At 35.5% G+C, this 15,493-nt stretch overlaps 1 protein-coding gene across 15 annotated transcripts in view; it reads right to left on the bottom strand.

Moving 5' to 3' along the window:
• The window catches only part of LOC141460413 (protein couch potato-like), a 650,649-nt gene that overhangs the window by 12,995 nt on the left and 622,161 nt on the right, over positions 1-15,493 (bottom strand). For 10 of the 15 annotated variants that reach the window (XM_074140384.1, XM_074140386.1, XM_074140383.1 and 7 more), the window contains one exon: positions 3,031-3,208. The exons of 2 other annotated variants lie outside the window; for them this stretch is intronic. In XM_074140384.1, coding sequence (XP_073996485.1) covers positions 3,031-3,208 — 178 coding nt within the window. Of the gene's footprint in view, positions 1-3,030; positions 3,209-11,966; positions 12,111-15,493 lie in introns of all 15 variants that reach the window. 3 more of the 15 variants (XR_012461991.1, XM_074140392.1, XR_012461988.1) reach the window with 2 other exon arrangements.

Below are 15,493 nucleotides of genomic sequence, written 5' to 3'. Positions count from 1 at the left end.
GCTGGTCGTGATGGAAATGGACTTTTTTGTGGGCCAATCGTGGGCGTTTTTCTTACAGCTCGGTTTTTCAAACGGTCCAATAACGATGAATAATATGCACCTGTAATAGTTTTACCCTTTTCCAGATAGTCGATAAGGATTATTCCTTGCGAATCCCAAAAGACAGTCGCCATAATCTTTCCGGCCGAAGGAACGGTCTTCGCCTTTTTTTGGCGCAGATTCCCCCTTGGTAACCCAAGATTGTTCTTTTGTCTCAGGAGTGTAGTGATGTATCCATGTTTCATCCACAGTGACGAAACGGCGCTTAAAGTCCTGCGGATTCTTCTGGAACAGCTGCAAACCGTCCTTGCAACACTTCACACGATTTCGTTTTTGGTCAAGCGTGAGAAAATCACTCGACTTCCTCGATTCAAACGAATGCCAAACACAAAGAAATAGACCGATCTGGCTGAAACTTGGTGTGTGTTCTTCCAAGAGATGCTGCTAACTAAACATAACCTCGATACGCGCCAGTGGTGCTATCTCTCTGACTTTGCACGGACTTTTCAAACGACCCTCGTATGTTATTATTTTTCGGGAGACATATGGTAAATAATGCATAAAAATAACCCGAATACATTAATTAAATACAGGATTATCAAGGAACTATATTTATTTTTTGGACAGAAATTAAATTAGCTATAAAAGAAATGTATTTCTAGAAAAATTGAAAGGATCAATAAAATACTCCGCGATCGTTGTACAAAAAGTAATTCACCAATAAGTTTTTCCTAAATAAGTTAAGAGGAAGATTGAAGCAAGTGGATTGGATAGCAACGTTCTACACTTTCTGGAATTATTTTGGGGACGATGAAGATTGAATACTCAAATAAAAACTATCCTGTATTTATTTTTTGACATTTTACAGAAGTAATAAGCTTAGTTTTAAGCACGATGGAGGTCATGGGTACAAATCCAGGAGTGCTATCCTTGGATCACTCTTTAGTGTTGAATAGGGGCACTTTAGCGGAGAGATCCAGAAGCTACGGTGCCTGAGAAGGCAGTAACAGTAGATTCTTAGATTCTCATTTAGGCTACTCGCGATAGCTTATAGATCCTCGCATTTTGGAAATCATTTTTGCCAAAACAGTCTACATGGTTGTGGGGTAGATCATGTAATGAGTTTTATCACCTTTTTATTTCAAAGAGTTCTTTTAGGAGAGTTTTAAGCTCTACTTTCCACAAGAGTGTATATCCTCATTGGTAAAAAAGCCGACTAAAAAAAGGTCTTACGCTCAACTTTATACTATAGAATCCTGACATTTCGATTGAGCGAAGATGCATGGTACGTGATGACAAGTAAAATGCGGTGTACTACTGAGGGACCTGAACTCTCTCATTAATCAGCAAGCTCAGAGAATTGAAAACTGTTGAAAAGAACTACTGACGAACTTGGACCTTGCTGCTTAAAAGTGCCACGAGTAAGGACACATTAAGAGCAAAAAACATTAAGTGGGTTAAGGAACCATATTGTTAGAAAGGTTAGGGTTAGTCTTAAGTGTAACCCAAGAAGTATTACGAGAAGGCAGCCATCCTGCTACAGAAACAGAGTTAGACTAAGGCAGTACTGGCAACAATGCATCCAAGAGGATACTGCAAGACAGTATCTGGAGAGAGGTAGCTGGAGTCTATTGATCCATGCAGGCTACTTTTAGGGATAAACTCTCAGGATAAGGCAAGATCTAACTGAATTATTTCCCCACCCAACTTCTACAGGGATTTGTTGTACATAAAATCCTAAACCAAATCAGATAACCAAATAAAATATTCCAATCCTATCTTTTAAAAATGTTCAACCTAGTTAATTTAATCAAAATACAAAATTAATGTTTACCAAAGATCAATTTCTTATCCTACATCCTGCTGAATGTTAAGGCGAAGTCTGATTTCAGAAATGATCCTTAATTTACTAATATCTTTCTGTTACTCCTCCAATAAGAAGGCAGTGACCAATTATACCAATGGTCTTAATCTAGATGATTGTGGCTATACCCAAATAGCCACTTTTAGGTTAGTTTATGGACGCTGACAAGTTAGGCTACGACGGCAATCCAATGGGCACCCTGTAGATGAAACACCATTTCCTCCAGCTTCGTCGGTTTGATTAAACATTAACATCTTTAACTATAAAGAGGAGTTACTGGGTAAATCTTAAAGCTGTTAGTTTATCCTGTCTGAAAAGCTCAACTCTGCAATGTCGTTTCCTAAATATCTAAATGTCGTTTCCTTCACTTTTAGATAATATCTAGACTATCAGTCGGCACAGCCCCAAGGGAAGGACTACTGTCTTCTAAATAGCTGCCCGTCTTTTTTCGTTTAGAATTGGTTTACAGGGAATTCAGGCGATTAGCTGATGTAAATCTCTTTCGCCTGCCCACTGATAAAAAGAGTTACAACCCACCCAATCCTGCATCAAGTTTTGGCTATTGATTTTCAATAGGATGTTAAGATAGCTAGCCGTCAATTGGCCACGCAGGACTTGATGGTGTTAAGAGCCACAAGGCTAACTTTGAAGATTACTGGAAGGAAGTGGTTTTTTCCCCCATCAGGAATATTTGCAGGAATTGGTTTTCCCTAACTTGTTATTTTCGCAGAGCAGCGTGAATTCAAGAATAAGGTCTCCGGTCATAGAAATGCAGATTCGATATTTGGATAGAGCTGGCAATAAAAAGGATCTTAACAAGATTACTGTAACCCATACCGAGATGAATGATTATAGACGTATTTGAGTTGTGATACGAACAAATGTTCCTGATAAGGGGAAAAATATCTTAAGCGAAATAACTAAATGGTTAGATAGCTTTCTAGCGTCAACAAATGGGTAACCTTCTTTGTATAAAAGTGGACTCTGGAAGAATTGGTTGGAAAACCGATGAAAAGTAGTAAAAACAAAGAACTATAATTTAAAAAAAAAAAATCTAATAAATAAAATAATCATTTAAAATAGAAAAAAAAAATGGATTTTGATTTTTGCGTCAGTTGTATTGGTACCTCGGTCATTTTAGTCTTGGCGTACTCAATACGTATAGCGCCGCGATCTGAAGACAGTAGATAAGATCCTTGCAGAGCGGCCATGGCATGGCCAGCGCACTTCACATCTTTGAACTCAACGAACGCAACTGGCGTACCGCCTTTGGTGTGCAGACGTAGTCGGCCAAACCCGGGCAAACTGTGGTGCAAAAGGCAACACACACACACATTCGCAAACAGTTCTGGTGAAGATTCCAAAGAAGGAAATCAAAGAAAAGAAAACAAAAAATAACAACACCCAAAGAGCACACCAGGAACGCAACACCTTCCACCTCCAAAATAAAAAAAAAAAAAAAAAAAAAAAAAAGATAATTTTGTCCGAGTTTGCACCGCTTTTCTTAGCGAAAGAATATCGCATGTTTTTACCACTATCTGATTTATATTAAAAAGATCATCATTTATTGCTCGCTACTTGATTAAGCCTTATTTCTTCCACAGTTTTCTGTCCAATCAATCCGTCTTCTCAATAAATAATAATAATAATAATAATAATAATGATACATTTAAATTAAAAATATAAAGCTTCAAAAGGCTACCAAACACCAGTAAAACTTTAATCAGTCCAAGGAAAATATCTAGAATAATTGTGTGAAAACAAATTATACAAAATGAAAATTTACTAATTGACAAAGGAAATCTGTGAAAAAAGTGTGCTCATCAGTGCTTTATATTCTTCTAAGTAAAATGATAACAATAATAATGATAATAAAACAATAATAATAATAAAAACAATAATAATGATAACAAAAACAATAATAATAATGATAGGGAAGGGATTAGCTATGAGGTTAGCATACTGGACTCCCACGCGGAGGTCCTTAGATTTTCTCTTCCTAGGAGCTTCTTACAGCTCACTGTCCGGTGATGGACAGTGTTGTCTGTAACGAGAGAACACTGTCCGGAGGCCGGCAGTGCACTGGAAAAAGCTTCGGGCGCTAATAACCTCAGCTGTTGATGCAAAAAATAAATAAATAATAATGATAATAAAAACAATAATAATGATAATAAAAACAATAATAATAATGATAATAAAAACAATAATAATGATAATAAAAACAATAATAATAATGATAATAAAAACAATAATAATGATAATAAAAACAATAAAATGATAACAAAAACAATAATAATGATAATAAAAACAATAATAATAAAAAAGGGGAGGGATTAGCTATGTGGTTAGCGTACTCGATTCCCACGCGGAGGTCCCGGGTTCGAATCCAGCTGCTAACCCTTAGATTTTCTCTTCCTAGGAGCTTCTTACAGCTCACTGTCCGGCGATGGACAGTGTTGTCTGTAACGAGAGAACACTGTCCGGAGGCCGGCAATGCACTGAAAAAAGCTCCGAGCGCTAATAACCTCAGCTGTTGATGCGCCAAAAAAAAATAAAAAAAATAATGAAAATAAAAACAATAATAATGATAATAAAAACAATAATAACAATAATTAATAAAATAATAGTGCATATTTATTATTATTGTTTTTATTATCATTATTAATATCAATAATTAAAAAAAAATTGCAAAGGATATCGAAGCTATCAATGAAGGTTAACCTGATAAATCTTCAAATGATAATACAATGCAATTAAGTGATTTTACAACAAATTCCGTTTCTGATATATTCTCGCTGAAACGAGGAAGCTTAACAGGATAAAATAATTTTATTTTAATTTTTCAGCAGGACGAGCTCCTACCTTTCGTGGCCACATGATTTCCTGATCTCAGTTGTACCCTTAAAATTCTTGGTGTCCCTTAACACAATGGCAATTTTTAGCAGCCAATCTCTAAGTTAGCCAGTAGTTCATTATAGCGGCAGTCTTTTTTTGCTCTGAGTTTTCTTTTTAGAGTAGTAAGCAAGTATAAAGTGTATTATCCAAACCAAACAACAGACCAAATTAAATTCAGGCCCAACTTTAATTTTGAAACTTTTTGTAAAGAAGAGTTCAGGTTGTTTCTTTGAATAAGTTTAGAGCACCTAATTAAGGCGAAATTACCAAATAAATCGATAGATAATCCAGAGGTTGCTGTTGATAAATGTTCTATGGACTTCTGAAGCTGAAACGTCACCAACTTGTAGCAGAACCGTCGAAAGAACTTTCCCAAAAAATTTAGTTAATTTAGGAAAGCATGACTAGGGCGAATGAGCTAAAACTGCAACAAAATTCTGGGTAAAGGACATTTAAAATTATGCCTTTAAAGATGCTGCAAAAGGCTTAGATTTCAGCTGAGATACTGAGGATGGCGTATAAAGATACGCTAAGCACTGGAATTTCTAGCTTTGGTGGATTCTAATATAGATTGAGAAAGACAGCGTGGAGTCCAAGTTACAATCAGGAATAGCTAACCAAACAATAGAGAAATTCTCGACCTACAAACCGTCCCAAAATATGTACCGATCATTTAGGTGCTTGATGAGTCCATGAGTGGAAAAAGTGAACTACAGAAAGAACACTACGGTTAGCAGAGCTTTTCTTCCCGATACAATCTTGCTGTCAGTCAAACCTTAAAAGAATGCCAACAAAAAACAGAAATTTGAAGAAGTCAAGGAACACTGTTCAACTTCTCCTCTTCTAAAAAGAAAATCTACTCATCGCTCTCAGAACTGAATGGAATTGAAACAACCTGCTCCACAAAACCGGCTTCAATCGGCACACTATGCTAGTCTAATATCCTAGTCATTCTTAACGGATTAAGCGAAGAAGTAACCATTTATGTACTTCAAAAAGACGGCAACCGCACTCATCAACAACTGATTATGATTGGTTTTCAAAATATTTCTGTACATATATAACAAAGTTCGGCCACGATGTAATTATTAAAAAATTTTGTATTATACATTTCCAAATTACAAATTTATTTTAAATCTCAACTCAATTTTTCCCCATTTTCTATTCCCAATACTACACAAAATGCGATATTAGTCCAGGAAGTCGAAATCACTTAATCGGATTGACTTCACCGCTTAATTACAATAAAACAATAATAAAAGATAATAAATAAAGAAAATCTTAAATGCGAATGACAAGTGAGTGATAACTGACAATAACAGTGAGAACCAAGGTGTGGAAAACAAAAAAAAAAATGAAATAAATATAATATTTATATTCGTGTAAAGTTAAACAGGTTGGTGCGAAGTGTTAGTGGCAAAATAAGGGGTTAAAAAAGTGCGAGCATAATAAACAAGGGCTGAGGGGTGGGTGGTGGTGTGGCGTTAGTGGTGTTTTAATAAAGCAGCATGCCTAAAAACTACTACTGTGCATTATATAGTATTTTGTTTTCAAATTTTATTAGTTTTTTAAAATTTTATTTGTTTTCTTTCTTTCAAAAACTATTTAAATTTTTAGATAATTTAAAATTACCAAATGTACACTTCATTGCCAAAAAATATCAATATTTATAATTGGTAAATCAATTACTTGGAAAAATATTAGACTAAAATTTGACTTTAATAAGTAGAGATAACTTAAAAAAGTAAAAGGAAAAACCCTAAAATTGGCAATGAAAATACATTTGGGCAACTTAATTGATTTTGAAATAATAAATAACAAAATCAATGGCCATATAAAACACAATCAATGTTAATATTGATAATTGTTAGAATAAGATTGAAATCAAATAATAATTTGATTGCTTATATTGCTTTTGTTAATAATAATCTAGAACCTTTCTTGAATAAAACCAGTAAAACCACAATGTTATAGTGTTATATTTATGGTGGTAGCAGTGGATGGTTGTCATTAGGATATCATTGCTGTTTAATTCAGATTTTCGCTACTAGGTTGCGCTACTGCATTGTTCTAATTTTTGTTCTTTATAATACCGTTCATGCTCATACAGGAAATTGAATTCTATTGTCGCGAGTACTAATCGTGAGTTGCTAGTAAATAAAATACAGACGGAAAAAAATGCTGAAAGGCCGAAAGTAGGTGCAGCTCTTTTTAGAAGCGGCTGATTCATCCCTTAATTGTAAGGCTATGATTACGGGATTAACTTTCAAGCTTTTATAAGACAAAAGCTTTTCAGAATTAGGAAGATCCGTTGTCAGCTTTTGAAAGTAATTCTCTAATGATACTTTGGGTATCTTGAACTTTCTCTCTATCTGCTTAAAAACTGGGAATGATTGTTTCATTCAGGTTATGATTTCTAAGATGAAGTGAATTTTAGAGGTCATAAGAAATAAACTGCATCCTAGTTGATGCATTCTGCTATTGTTATTTGGTAATCAATAATTATGATGAGTTCAAAATGCATCATCAATTAGAAATATGCGTTGAAGAAGTTGTTTTAACTTCCTTAAAATGATCTCCGGAAGATAGTCCTTCACTATTGACAAATATCTGTCGAACATCTACTGCTACCATTAAATTAAATTAATGTTAATAAGGTACCATCATAAACATTAGTAAGAAATAGAAATCACATGTTTTGACCATTTATTAGCTTACACAATAAAAGAAAATGAATATATTTCATTAAATCAAGACTCCATTTTGGTATTACTAGGGAATTACCTCGTAAAATGATTTAAAAATACCTAATTGTCTTGGTGCAACTGCCCATATGCAAATACTAAAGGTGGGACATTAATTCAAAGATAAATGTAGTTCAAACACTCTTTTATTAAGACAAAAATGGGCTACGTTAATTTGTCAAATAATTCTCTAATTACTATTAATTTATGTGGTTCAATTATAATTAATCAAATCAACTGTTCTAATAAAATATATTCATTTTTATTCTGAAAAATTTAAAAAATATTATTTCCTTAAAAGTAATTTAAAATATCCAATAAAATAGAATACTCACAGAGGATAGTGTAAGGGGTGGAATACATAAATAACGAGGTATTACTGTACGGGGGTTGAGGGGAGTGGAGGAGATTCTGATAGATTCAAAGTGATTGTAAATTCAAAAATAATACAAAATACAATATTTATTTGTGTGATTTTTTATGGTTTATTTAAATATAAATTAAATCTGGTGCTTTAAATTGTTTTATATATATATTTTTTTTTTCAAATACGTATTTGGTGAATTTTTTTACTTTCTGTTAATATCGAAATGTACTTTGTGAAACACTTACTACTGTGTTGTTTTGTTAACTTATTCAAGTTTTATAATTAAAAAAACAAAAAAAAAAACAAATATCTGTGAGGTTTGAAAGTAAACCTGATGTCCAGCCTGGAATATCTTGGAGTTATCTAACACTGAAGTTGTCATTTTAATATTTATATATTTCTAAAGGGTATAAGGAATAATAATTATTTAATTTTTTTCTTTTGAACCCAATTTTAACTTGAGTTATTCCCTATTCAAGTAATTGTTAACATAATTGCGAATCCCGCTTTCCGTTAATTCCGATAATTATGTGAAATTTCAAAAAATAAGTGGACATATTTCAAAAAATTGGGAAAACAGCTGGCATCGAAAATGTGCAATATCGAAAAAACAACCACACAACTTGATAAAATAAATTAATCAAATCAAAATAATAAGGTGAAACACGATGTGTGAATAAAAAGTGACAAAGTGTGAAAGATCTTTGAATAAAACTTTTGATAAATATTACTATAATAGGAGTTGTGAAATTAACGTTTTATCCTTTCAACAATAATGCAAGGAAAACACCTAACTTTTGCTTTCTGAGACCATTCTCAGGACTTGTTGCAGGGAGGCGATAGAGAAACAATGTTATCCAATCTTGAGAAAATGATGGAGAAAGTGTTCGCGGAGAAAGATGGGTAATATCTACCACTAAAAGAAAAGAAAGATCCTTGCTCTTTCTATTTGGTCAGGGGTAGACATGAGACAATCGTGGCTGAACTCATGCAGGAAGATCTCAAGGTTATAGAAAATTGGTGTAGAAGGGTAGAGCTTTCAGTGAACCCTTCTAAAACTACTCTGGTTCCATTTACAAGGAGAAGGGACAAGGAGAGCTACAAAAACCTTCGATTTTTTGGTAAAACTCTGGATGTGTCGGGTGAGGTCAAGTATTTGGGCATTGTCCTGGATACCAGACTCACTTGGAAGGCGCAGATAGAGAGAGTTACATTAAGGGCTAAACAGGCCCTTTGTGGAATAACTAGAACCTGTGGGAAGACATGGGGTCTTAGCCCAAAGATGACCCACTGGCTCTACACACGTACAGTCATACCTATCATCACCTACGGTTCAGTGGTGTGGTGGAGGAAGACTGAACAACAGACGGCAATTAAGGCTCTAGCAAGGGTGCAGAGACTGGCCTGTCTGATGATCACGGGGGCCTTTAGTAGCACCCCTACTGCGGCGCTGGAGGTACTTCTGGGGTTGGCTCCGCTTCAATATGTTATTCAGGCGGAGGCAAGGGCCAGTGCGTACAGAATGGCGAGCAATGGGCAATGGAGGCGTATAAGTTCCTGCATTGGCCATATGATTATTTCAGATAAGGTCGACCCTCGGCCGGTTATTGACATGGCAGGGGACAGTATCTGTCCTAAATACAGTTTCGAGACTCCTTTTCAGGTATGTATTAAACCGAGGACTGAATGGAGGGTAAACTGGACGGATCAGTACCGGAAGGGAGGCATTTGGTTTACCGATGGCTCCAAGATGGACTGTGGGACTGGGTCTGGAGTGTATGGGGTTAAACCCGAGGTACTCATTGAGAGATCTCTTGGGAGATACGCCACAGTCTTCCAGGCCGAGGTTTTTGCTATTAAAATATGCGCTGAGGAAAACCTGCGGATGGAACCTAGAAATAGGGAGATTCGCATCTTTTCGGACAGCCAGGCTGCACTGAAGGCTCTCGTATCCTTCAGAATCACCTCTTCCCTGGTCTGGGAATGCAGGAAGGCCCTAGAACTACTGGCGCGGCACAACAAAGTTCGGTTGGAATGGGTGCCGGGTCATGTGGGTATTGAAGGGAATGAAAAAGCTGATTATTTGGCCAGGAATGGGGCTAACACTCCTTTCATCGGTCCAGAGCCTGTCCTGGGGATCACCAGGGGTTCGGTTCGCGCGGCTCTCAGAGATTGGATCTGGAGGGAGCACGAAAAGAACTGGGTGATGTGTCCTGGGGTTAAACACAGCAAGACCTTGATGCCTTGGCTGTGTAAGCAAAGATCCAAAGAGACCCTGTGTTTGGGCAGAAATCAGATTACTCTGATTACAGGCCTATTCACAGGGCACGGTAGGTTCAAGAAGCATCTGCGCAAGGTGGGGCTTATCAGCTCGGAGCCGTTGTGCAGATTATGACAGGAAGAGGAGGAAACGGCCTCTCACCTGTTGTTCGATTGCGTTGCAATCGAACGTTTGCGCTATGAAACCTTTGGAACGTTGAGGCCGAAGGAGATAGTAGCGCAAAAAGAACTAGTAGGGAAAGTCCTTGACCTCTTTAGGAGGGGAGGGTTCGCCTACTAGAACTAAGAAGGGACTGGCACAATAAGTCTTCTGTGGCTGCGGTGCCTTAGGGCATAGGTCCCGTCCCATCTACTATCTTAATCTTAATCTTAATCTTCTATTTAAATAATCCTGAATAAGAAATCTGAAGACCAATGGTAGACCCAACCTTCTGTTTCGCTCAGAAAGCGTACTAAGCGAAAATATGGCTTAAAGGAACAGATCAGAGCCTATCTCAAAGATCCTTGAAGTTTTGTTTAGTTCTGAGTCAAAAAAAAAAAAAAAATGAAACGCATTTCTGTAAATTATGCTTGCTCAGGACTCTTTTGGCTCGGGCCATTGCAAGAACTTTCCAAAAAATAGTATAGAGAAATGATTCTTCAAGAGTGCCAATCAGAAAAAAGTATGTCCAAACACTTTCGAGGCCTGAATCCATTTTGGAACCGCTGAACTTTTGAAAAAGTAAGAAGATTGTGAGTTGCTAATAGACCAATATTTTCATTTGGGTAATAATACTTTATTGTTCCGCCCTGACCTTAATTATAACTCCGAGAATTGGACGGGCAAAAGAACGTTATTGATATTCGATCTTTCCTATGATTTGTAACCCAAATAGAGGAAGATCAATTGGAGGAAAAGAGACAAAATGGGTTTGACAATATTGCCTAAGAAGTCTGACAAGAACTTATGAATTGTAACGCAACTAGTGGGTAGATCAATGTGAGAAAAAGGGCCAGAACGGAATTGATAGTATTGTCCAAGAACTCAAACATCAAAGTATTTTATCTAGGAAGTTTAACTTAGGGTATAGCACTTTGTTAGAACAGCCGAGAGCTTACGGCCGCAGGAGGTAGTCGGTTCATAAGTGGAGAGTCGTTTGCCTATGTTGGGCTAATGGACAAGAGTAGTTCTTGGCGTTAAAAATGGAAATGCGGTCACATTTGAATAGAGCTGGCTGACAGAATACAGTTAATGATTAAAGAATGGAATATCAAAAACATGATGTTCCGACAAAGGGAATAAATGCAAGAATGACCAACATCTTCACGAAGTTGATGGTAAAAAAATGGAAATGCAAAGCCAAGAAAGTTACAAGTCCATTGGAAACATTTTACCAACTCCTATTATAATAATGATTATTTAGGAAAGAATTTGGAAACTTGTACATCCAAATTTTGCTTTTGATCATACTTTAGAAAACAAAAAAAAACAGTGTTACCAACTTAGTTAAATTAAGACGAACGGTGCAACATATAGTTTAAATTAAAAATAAAAGTAGTACCAACACACCGACAACTAGGAAACACAATAAACCAATTGGTGCTCCACCACAACACTTGCCAAATTCCAACCAACACCTCATTTAGTAACCATCAACTGTTTATTACCATTTCTTTGCTAAATAAAATATTAATTTAGTAATTATGTTAATTAAAATGTGAAGTAAATTTAGTATACAATTTATAAGTTAATAATATTGCGGTGTAGGATGGATTTTGGGTATAAAAATCTACTTACATGTAAATGTGAATTACTGTTTTTACAAGTTTATTATTTTTTTTTGAAATGTGTGTGTAATTATTTGTTTTTGGTATATATTTAGTTTTGTCACGTTTTTCACCTTCTCAACAGGGCGTGGCCTGCCTGCGCCCTGGTAGGGTTCTACACACAAACCAAAATAAAATTATACCTTCACGTTATTAATTGTTCATTCAATAATTATTATATTAACAATAAAAATATAGGTTTTTTTTTTAAATAAAAATCTGTTTTAAATTGCCTTCACCCATTTTATTAAATTAATAATAAAACTATTGAACAGTCAAATGCGTCAATAATATTTTGTGGATTCATATCAAATTAATTCACCCAATGAGATATTCATTTAAACACCCAACACCATATTGTAAAAATACTAAATAAATAAAGATAACAAAAACAAGAAAGTAATAATTATACAATTTATTCAAAAAAGTGCCAAAATTTTATGAATGAGTGAATTTTATGAATATAACCGTGGGAATTTTTAAGAGAAGAAAGAAGCGAAAATATTCTTGTATATGTAATTTAAGAAAGAATACTCTTGTTCTATAAGATACTGCCTGTGGTAATGGGCGTGCTCATTTACTAGAATATTTACAGAAAAGATTGCCACAAATTTTGTAATACCGAAACCTCTCCCTTCTAACAATCTTTTGGATTCAAAACTACAGCAAGGTACTTTGCAATCGGCAATAATCAAGCCCTACCTTGGACCATTAATGGCTATCTAGTTTACAACTAAATTAAGGCACCACGATAGCCGAGCGGGTTTAGAGGCGAGACCTGCAAAGCTAAAAAATGCCTTGTGGTACTGGGTTCGATTCCCGGTCTTAGGCCTTGGATTTTGTTTAATGGTTAAATGAGAAATAGTAAAATACGTTTGCTATTCGCCTCCGTCCACGACACCTAGTACGAGGGTCGTTTGAAAAGTCCGTGCAAAGTCAGAGAGGTAGCACTACTGGCGCGTATCGAGGTTATGTTTAGTTAGTAAGCATCTCTTGGAAGAACACACACCAAGTTTCAGCCAGATCGGTCTATTTCTTTGTGTTTGGCATTCGTTTGAATCGAGTAAGTCGAGTGATTTTCAAAAAAATGGACGAAAAAGAATTTCGTGTGTTGATTAAACACTACTTTATGAAAGGCAAAACGCCTCAGGAGACTAAAGAGAAGCTTGATAAACATTATGGTGACTCTGCACCTTCGATTAGAACAGTTTATAAGTGGTTTCAAAATTTTCGGAGTGCTCATATGGGCACAAGTGACGCTGAACGTTCTGGACGCCCTGTTGAGGTTACTACTCCAGAAATCATTGATAAAATCCATGATATGGTGATGGATGACAGTAGAGTGAAGGTGCGTGAGATTGCTAGTGCTGTGGGCATCTCGAATGAACGGGTATATAATATTTTGCATCAACATTTGGACATGACAAAGCTATCCGCAAGATGGGTGCCGCGATTGCTCACGCTTGACCAAAAACGAAATCGTGTGAAGTGTTGCAAGGACGGTTTGCAGCTGTTCCAGAAGAATCCGCAGGACTTTAAGCGTCGTTTCGTCACTGTGGATGAAACATGGATACATCACTACACTCCTGAGACCAAAGAACAATCTAAACAATGGGTTACCAAGGGGGAATCTGCGCCAAAAAAAGGCAAAGACCGTTCCTTCGGCCGGAAAGATTATGGCGACTGTCTTTGGGATTCGCAAGGAATAATCCTCATCGACTATCTGGAAAAGAGTAAAACTATTACAGGTGCATATTATTCAACGTTATTGGACCGTTTGAAAACCGAGCTGCAAGAAAAACGCCCACGATTGGCCCACAAAAAAGTCCTTTTCCGTCACGACAACGCACCAGCTCACACCTCAGCAGTTGTGGTCGCAAAATTAATGGAAATAGGGTTCCAACTCGTTTCACATCCCCCCTATCCTCCAGACTTGGCTCCCTCGGACTACTATTTGTTCCCCAATATGAAGAAATGGCTGGCGGGAAAAAGATTTTATTCAAACGAGGAGGTGATTGTAGAAACGAATGGCTATTTTTCAGACTTGGACAAATCCTATTATTCGGAAGGGATCAACAAACTAGAGCAGCGTTGGACGAAGTGTATAAGCCTAAAAGGAGACTATGTTGAAAAATAAAAAAGGTTTACCCCAAAAAATTAAGTAGTTTTTATTTTTGCACGGACTTTTCAAACGACCCTCGTATTTTCCCAGCTGTCTTTGATCATAATGGCGGATGTAAACATCTGTTCTATAAATAGGGCCATGGAATTTTGAAAAGAAACAAAGTCTTAACATTTTTAAATGAGCTTTTAAAATAAGTACATTCAGGCAAGATCAAAAGCATACAATGCTTTTTCTTTTAATTAATAATTACCTGGAGACAAAGTAAAAAAGCCAGGTTTGAACGGGAAGCTCTATTGGTAATAGGCTTTCAAAAAAAAAAAGATGCCCACTCTGTAACGAAAGAAAGAGAAACTGCTGGACTACATTTTAAAGTGATGCTTAGTATTTTAAGTCACTGCTAATTGCAAAGAAATGCTTTAAAAAAGTCTTGGATATCGAGTTTGTCACATTACAGACGATAATATGATATTTTTTTCTAGTTTTTGTTTGAAAGAAAGCAAGGAATGGTTTAAGGAGTCTCTTCGAGAATCGCATCAGGGGAATCTAATGGGTGAGTCAAGCCAAGGAGGATGGATTTAAAATCCTCTTTTATTTCCAATCGAAGGCCCACAAAAACAGGAAAAAAAAACTTATCTACAAACACAAAAATTCTACAATAAAGGCAAAACGTTTTTTAACTCTTTAAATTACTTCTTTAAGAATATTTTTTGAAACTTTTTTGAACAAAACTTTAAGAAATAAAAACAAAATGAACAAACAAAATTATTTAAATACAAACTAAAGAAGATATTGATTTAAACAAAAAAAATGCAACAGTAATTCAAACAATAAATACAAAAAACAGAAATAAAATGTACGTATAACTGCAATTTATTGCACTGGCGGAGCCTTTATGCCCTTTACTGCAAATATATTGTTTTATCTCCGTCTATAGTTCATCAAATGTAAATTAAAACTAATTTTAATTACTCATTATGTTAATTATAACTAGTCATTAACAGATAAACACACATTTCATTTAACTCTGGTATAAAATGAATCACTGAGGACTCATTAAAAGAAAAAATAGAAAGAGCCGTTTTAGAATGGAAATCTAATTAAAAGCAGACGATCATAAATTATTGTTGTCAAATTGGTTATTATCTTTTAAATGTATGTGAGTGATTTTTATTTTTATTTTAAAATAAATATTAAATTTATTGTTTTAGTAAGTTAGATGTGTAATCTCCATAATTTATTCTTTAGTTGTCATGGAGGTTGTAATTGTGTCACTCAAAATGTCAGTGGCAAAATTTATTTCCATCTGTTCTTCATCACAATAATACTCGTGTGGTTTCTTTTTTAAAAAACATATTATTTATCTCCACATATTG

This window comes from Rhodnius prolixus, unplaced genomic scaffold, assembly GCF_049639745.1.
Source record: "Rhodnius prolixus isolate KJV_2025 unplaced genomic scaffold, Rpr scaffold_6, whole genome shotgun sequence".
NCBI classification, from domain to species: Eukaryota; Metazoa; Arthropoda; class Insecta; order Hemiptera; family Reduviidae; genus Rhodnius; species Rhodnius prolixus.
Note: the sequence above shows the minus strand (reverse complement) of the source record. Positions and strands in the feature narration are given on the sequence as shown.